This window comes from Crocodylus porosus, unplaced genomic scaffold (genome assembly GCF_001723895.1).
Source record: "Crocodylus porosus isolate Cpor-Errol unplaced genomic scaffold, CroPor_comp1, whole genome shotgun sequence".
Classification (NCBI taxonomy): domain Eukaryota; kingdom Metazoa; phylum Chordata; order Crocodylia; family Crocodylidae; genus Crocodylus; species Crocodylus porosus.
In genome coordinates this window covers 32,523,216-32,530,816 of record NW_017728909.1, presented here as the reverse complement: position 1 = coordinate 32,530,816, position 7,601 = coordinate 32,523,216, and the positions used below count along the sequence as shown (strand labels likewise).

The following is a 7,601-nucleotide window of genomic DNA, read 5'->3' as shown; positions in this document are numbered from 1 at the left end:
TGGCAGGCTATGGCGAATTTTCAGGTGGCTGCAGCTCCCTGCTTCCCATAGCCCTGCTCCCAGCACCGGCGCCACCTGCCCCAAGTGCAGCACAACCCAGTCCAGTGCTGACCCCAGCCCATAGTGGCATCCCAAACTGCCCCATATAGACCTGGTGGCATGTGCCGCCCCCCAATGCCCTCCCAGGGTGCATGCAGGTCAGGAGCCAACCCCCACCTTCCCCACCTGCCTCGTGGATGAGCTGCTCATGGCTCTGTCTCACATCCTGCCCTGCCCTGGTTGAGCAGTGGCTGCCCCTGCCCCTGCCCCACTTCCTCCTTCACCATAGGTGCCTTGATCTATCTCCTACCCCAAACCCCTTCCCTCCCCCCACTTTTTCCACACCAGACTTACCAGCCCAACGCTGGTCTTTGAGCTGCCTGGCTGCATATCTGAATCAGATCAGTATCGGCCAATATGGCTCCTTAAAAATCGGCCATCTGTATTGGCCCAAAATCTCTATCAGTGCATCCCTAGTTTTGAAATCCGTATGACATTCTAACAATAATTTTAATTTTCTTAACTTAGGAGAATCTTTCAAAATGGAAGATATTTGGGTAAACATGGCCACTTTGTGTGCTTTTTGTATTATCCCATTAGGTTTTAGGGAATAAGAGGCAACTAAAACAAGATGTTATGATATATAGCACAAAAAACCCACACATTAACATTTAAATTGCTTACACAACTGAACCAGAGTGTCCAAAAGGTTTCCAGTTTTTACTGTGAGATCTATCTCAGGATAAGTGAGAGTTTGGTATCCTTATAAATACAAATCAATATAAATGATTTTGAAAAATTTAATTTTTCATTCCTGAAAATGATCCAGAGCCTCCATATTTTACACAATGATATTAATTTAATCCTAGTCCACTAATATTATAGTTATAATTAGCAGTAATTTAAAACTATTTATACATACAAAGTTGTTCCAACTATTTTGAGCATGTGCAAATATTAGGAACTCAGCTTCATATTTTTAGAATATTTTAAAAATCTGTACAAAAGTTTCTTAATATACACTTTGATGTGGGGCTTGCTGAAAAGGCTTTGGAGTGAATTGCTTAACTCATTTGTGGATTTGCCACTTGGAAGTCATGCCATTTTTGCAACCTTATGGAATTCATATCATCTACAATGTAGCGTCTGTCTTATATTCCCTATATGAGCCGGATGCAGCAGGGAACTTTACAATATACTTAAATGTAAGCATTCTATTGACCTCATGAATGAAATGGAAACACACTTAAAGTGTTTTGTGAGATCAGGTTCTATATGCCTATACATAGCAGTGTACAAATGCAAGCAGTGTACTTTTATCATATATTTACACACTTTTAAAAAACAGGAATATCAAATTGGGCTTCCAAGTCTATGTACTTTTAAACTATCGAACACCCAGCAACTTCCATTGATTTCTGTGAAATTTTCTGACCATTTGACATGTTTTAAAATCAGGATATGTTTTTTAAGATCACAAAGGGCAATTTAGAGTCTACTTTTAAGCACCATTTTTTTTTAATCTTGACCTATGGAGCTTAGGGGACAAAGTTATCACAATGATTAAAAAACGAAGCAGGTAGAAGCAGCAGCAAATTAAAATATCCCCCTCCATCTCTCCAGCTCTAGAGTGATTTATAAATATCACCTGAGTAACCAAATGATATGCTTGACAATGGACTAAGGTAGATCCCGATTCCAAACATTGCACCATGGAGCTGAAAAAAAGGGCAAGAATTGTTTAATGTTATTTTTTTTAAGTTTTATAAAAGAAAACTGCAAGGACAATTATCCAATACCATCTGATCCCACTATATGAGCCTGACTCTTCCCAGCTACTGTGTAAAAAGCCTACAAACCTAAAGAGTTTTGGATTCATTCAATAACATCAAAAAGTTATTCAAAAAATTAAATCCCCTGTTAGATTTAGCACCCTCAGGCATCTAACTCAGGGACATGGATTCTGCTACAGAGACCTTCAGTAAGGGTATCTATGTTCTGCATTGTGGCACTTAAGTCCAGTGTGGATCTGGGCCTTCAGTAATGCTCATTGAACATTACTGAACAATAGCGGTGTGCGAAACAGGCTGTATTCAATTCAGATTCAGCCTGAACTGGGGACAGTGATTCGATTCATTGATTCAGATCACTGTTCTTACTGGATTCAGCCAAATCCAAATCTGAAGATTTGATGCTGATTCAGAGAATCAGTGATTCGGCCACAGACAAAGCTTTAAATATTTTTTCTACATATCTTGAAGTACCAGGTGCGGCTCATGAAAACTGTGATGGTGGGGCAGACGGAGCATTCCACAACGGCAGGGGGACCCCCCATTTGCTTGGCGGCAAACCAGGAAGTGATCCAGAAGTACTTCTGGTCCACTTCTGGGTCTGCTGCTGAGCAAGTGGGGGGCCCCCCATGCCCTCCTAGCTCAGGAATCAGCCACGGGGGGGAGGAGGGGGACCGTGGGTGCCCCCTGGGTGGATTGGAAGTACTTCTGGTCCACTTCCCGGTTCACTGGCAAGCATGCTGGGGACCCCCCATGCTCCTGTGGGATGCTCCATCTGCCCCAGCATCTCAGCATACATGAGCCACCTGGTACCTTGAGGTATGTAGAAAAAACATATAAAGCTGTGTCTGTGTCCAAATCATCAGATCTTTCCAAATCTGTCAGAATCGATTCAGAGGGTTCCAGTTTGATTTGGAGAGATGAAAGGGTCTCCTGATTCCATTTGGATTTGGAGATTTGGCACTGAATCGGGCCAAATCAAATCAGCGACTGAAACTTTGCACAGCCCTACTGAACAACATCTCTTGAGGGAAAGGGCAGCCCTGTGTCTGGCACTTCTTCGTCACTATGGGTTCTTCTGTGTACAACGTAAGGGTGAAATCATGGCTATGTTGAAGTCAATGGCAGGTTAGATGCCAAGTTCAATGTTGCCAAGTTTTCACATTAATGGTCTCTAAAGGACCAGTAGAACCTTTGTACCAGGGATGGAGGAAGGAAGGAGCTAATTGCTCCATGTAGGTCTCCATCACTACTGCTGTCTGAAATGCTCACTTGCACATTTGCCCTGCATTCAATATGCAACATGACATACTCAAGTTAAATAAGAATGCTTCCATCTGCTATTTACCTGCAGTCTTGTATTGGAAGCAACAACTAAGCCATTCCTCAGGATGGAGTGCCAATTTTCAATGTGTGAACCACTTAAAAATAAAATGGAAAGTATGAGAAGTAATAGTTTAAGTATCCTGAATTAAATAAACAATTGTTGTAGTACAATGTATTTTATTTGCAAATAAAAACTAAATATTATCATTATTTTGGGGTTTTTTTCATACTCACTGAAATGCAAAAGTACTTCCATACAGATTTTTAGCAGCTCTGAAATTGGATTCTTTGGCTGGTGGACTACTGAGAAGGAGGAACTGATGGGGAGTGTGCATAAATTTCAGTTGCTGTAAAATACAACAGCACACAGAGGATGTGAAGAGATACAACAAGTATTGTACTTCCAGAAAGAAATCTTCCTAAGATACTGTACTAGTTCACATAATATATATTGTTGCACTTCAATTCAGTAACTCAAGAGCAGTCTTATTACCATAACTTTTATTTTAAATCAAGCTCTAAAAATTCTTAGTTTAAGAAGCATATGTAAGTTTGTGATATAATCTCCAACCCAATATGACACTACTGGAATAATTAAACTGAGCTGAGATAGCTTTCAATTAAGACTCAGGCTTGACAGCTACTGATTTACTTGGAATAAAAACCCAGACACAGACATACTTTTTCAAGAAAGAACAAACATATGGCCGGCAGAACCATTCCATATGGCCTGCTGGTAGTCCAGCAGGCTACTGGAAGCTGGGAAGTATGGCCTGCTCCAGAATTTGGGGTCTCTGGATCCTGATAGACACAGAATCAACTATACTCATTTCATCTATGCACAGCCATACAGAAGTAAGACTAAAAGGGATCTCCAGAGGTCCCCTGCCCAAGGCAGGATCATCCCTATCCAAACCATTGTAAGCAATCCATAATCTAAACTCTTCGTAAAAGTCCTGTCAACTCTGACACAACACAGACATAACCTGCCACAGGTAAAGAAAGGAAACCATGGAGCCAATGTCCTGCTTCTATAAAAGCTTGTTAATATATGCTTAAGAGAACCTAGGTACCTAGTCTTGCTACAGAGAAAAGCAAAAACCCTTACAGTCCATACTACATGGTCAGACCAATGACATGGCCATTGGTGGCAGGGCTCCAGATCTTCACTGCTGTGTGAACATGAACCTGTGCTGCCACTGGAATGTGGACCCAATACATGCTGTTGTCCAGCCCAGTGCTGCTGCCTACATGACCTTGAACCCACACTACTACTGGAATGCAGACCCACTGCAGTTGGTGCTAACCTCACGGATCTGACTCCAAAGGAACCTCTGTGGGTCAGACCTAGCCCAGGGTGAGATGGACATCCCTGATACAAGCCATTTTAGTGGCTGTATCATTTTTTTTTATAATATACTGGCTATGTTTCACACAGTCCTACATCTGTGATACACCCCCTAAAAAGATGTTAATGAAAGGAGCTATTATAGTATAAAATTTTAACGAGATAAATTTGAACAGTAAGATGAATACTAAAGAAATTATACAAGGTACAGAAAAGGTTTTGGTGGTTGTCTAAACAAGACACACACAAATACCATGGACCATTTAGCACTGGCCTAAATTTGCTCTCCCTAAAGTCTCTAGTAAAAGTCCTATTGGCTTAAATGGGAATAGAATTATTCACAGTTGAGCCTCCCATAATGATACAGAAACAGATAAAAACCTAAAACTTACCCGGTTCACAGGAAGTTTCACAATATGTGACCTATTACTAGAAATAACCCTGAAATTAAAAAAGTACATGTATAAGATATGATAAACCAGGGCTGTCCAATTTTTGGGCAGTTGGGGGCCACATGCTACATAGACCACAGACCAGGGGGCCAATGGCTGGCTCCAGAGCCTCTGATGTACAGTTGGCCCTCCCTCCCGCCCCATTCCCGACTGCTTGTGTAGCACAGACAGCCCCTCCTGTTCCCTCCCCGTCAAGACACGTCGCCTCACCATGCTGCCAGCTGGGTGTGCCATGCTGGCAGCTCCTCCCTCTGTTGCCAACTCCATCCCTGCTGTGCAAACAGCACAGACACACCACCTTCCCTGCTGCACATCGTGCGCAGGCTGCTCCTTTCTCTGTTGCTGCATACAGCATGGCCACCCTGGCCCCATCCCACTGATATGCCCCTTCCCCCCACCAAAGAGTGGGGTCAGGGAGAGAAGCCAGGGGGAGGGGGAAAGAGCTTGGAGAACTTGGATGCTGCTGCATCAGAAGCACTGAAGGGACTGGGAGCTAGGCAGGAGCCTGTGGGCCACATGTTAGCTCCTAGCAGGTCTCATGTGGTCCGTGGGCTGCTAGTTGGAAACCCTGTGATAAATAAGGAATTTTTCTCTTAGGTGTGTTGACTAATGATCACTGGGGAAGGCCAGCTTCAGGGTTTATGAACCACATAAAATCTCCTTGATTCAGAGCCCACAGAGACTTGATTAAAAGGCTTGCTTTGAAATCAGCTCAAGTTAGTGGGAATAATATGATTATTCTTTTAACTTGATTCTCAAGTGATTATCAACCAACAGGAGCCAGGTCTATACCACTGCAGAAGAGGATGAGCAAGTGGGTCCTGTTTATCCATCTGCTTCTTTATTTCCAAGTAAGGTGCCTAGAAAACAGTAATTGTGCTATTTATTATTGGTTAAAATCCAAAGTTTATAGTTTAAATATTACAATATACCACTTCATATGAAAAAAAAAAATACATTGGATTCATCATTAAACCTATGCCCCAGCTTTGCTGACACCTACCCTTGTACAGTTTTAAATGTGTTTTGACAACAACAAGAATTAATATAGCAATTATTTTCCCTGTAGCAAAATTATAAGCATATAATTAGCATCAAAATGAGTATATTACAGCTAACATTGCTGATTACAGCAAGAACAGTAGAGAACATTTAGTGATGTTTGGCACCTACACAAGGAAATTGATTGGAACTCCAGAAAACAGTCTTCTAGGGTAATTTACCCAAAGTTAATTTAATTGCTTCATGGTATTAGATAGGTAAAATTCCTGCTGGACCAGATCATGTTCCCACTAAAAACTCTCACTGATTTCCTTAGGATAATACAGTGGCCCTTAAAGTGGACTTTAAAAACTACTTAGGCCAGCACTAATTACACTTCATCCTAATGTTAAACTGTCCAAAGTTTCAGAGTATTTTTTAAAACATTCAGTCTAGATTACTACATGTGTACCTGGGATTGCAGCACATTGAGCCAGGGCAGTGCAGACCCAGCTGGCAGTGCCCGGGGTCAGCCTCCCAGCCTGGAGCTGCTCTGCCCCACTCAACATACTGTGGAGGAGCTGGCTGGGGCTTGAGGGTGCGATTGGGGGTGGGGGGGCCTAGCTGGCAGGCATCCCCCCACACTGTAGCACCCATGTACCCCAGTGAGCACCTGCCACCATCTACACATGCATTGCGGTAGAGTTAATAACTCTGCTGTAGCATAGTACAGTAAAAGCTGCCTTAACTGACACTTTACAAGCCAGCATGCTCTACTAACTGGCATGCTGGCTTCTAAAGTAAAAGCAAAACCAGAAGTGCCCACTGTGGCACTTCTGATTTTGCTGAACATCCACAGTCTGGGGCAAAGCAGCCTGCACTGCTGAGCCCCCACAGCCCAGGGCACAGCGGGCTGCACAGCGCCCGCCTCCCTGTCCCTCAGGGCCCGTGGGAGGGGCAGTGATGTCCTAGATGTGGTGGGAGAAGTGGCGGCCTGAAAAGACAAAGATGCTTGTTTGGGCCTCTCAATTAACTAGCATATTTTGTTATCTGGCACCCCCCTCAGTCCCCAGGGGTGCTGGATAACAAAGCTTTTGTTGTACTTGCGTCAGGCAGTACTAACTTATGGTGGAGATAATAATTAGATTACTCCAGCCTAATAATAGCTTTCCACATGTAGATGGTGATGCTTGATGCTTTACTGTAGAGCTAATTAGGCAACTACAGTAAGTGTCTCATGTAGATGCCCCATATGTAACATATATACATACATACGCACACATACATATTATTTATTTGTGTGTGTGTGTGTGTGTGTATTTTTTTATTTATTTATTACTAATATGATAATAATGATTTGCACTTCTAGAAGCTAAAAGCACTTTCCAAACATGGATTAACTTTATAAAACTCTGGTGAAGTTTCACCTATTTACCAGCCTGCCAAAGTAAAGCAGTAAGATGCCTATTCTTATACCAGTGAATAGCATTTTACTTCATGAGTACTTATCAGTTAACGTTAGTGGGACTACTTGTGAAGTATAGTGCTATTCAACAATAGTAAGGATATCAGAATCTGTCCTACAGTGAGTATTCAGACATCCCATGGCATAAATCCCAAGAGCCCTAACTCTCAATACCCGCCAACTGTTCTTAAATGAACAAG

At 42.5% G+C, this 7,601-nt stretch overlaps 1 protein-coding gene across 1 annotated transcript in view; it reads right to left on the bottom strand.

Annotated features, from left to right (window-relative positions):
• Positions 1-7,601, bottom strand: part of PARP8 (poly(ADP-ribose) polymerase family member 8) — a 203,211-nt gene that overhangs the window by 13,404 nt on the left and 182,206 nt on the right. The window contains exons 18-22 of the mRNA XM_019532038.1: positions 5,748-5,815; positions 4,896-4,944; positions 3,390-3,502; positions 3,178-3,250; positions 1,688-1,757 (exon numbers count right to left, since the gene is read on the bottom strand). Coding sequence (XP_019387583.1) covers positions 1,688-1,757; positions 3,178-3,250; positions 3,390-3,502; positions 4,896-4,944; positions 5,748-5,815 — 373 coding nt within the window. The remainder of the gene's footprint in view (positions 1-1,687; positions 1,758-3,177; positions 3,251-3,389; positions 3,503-4,895; positions 4,945-5,747; positions 5,816-7,601) is intronic.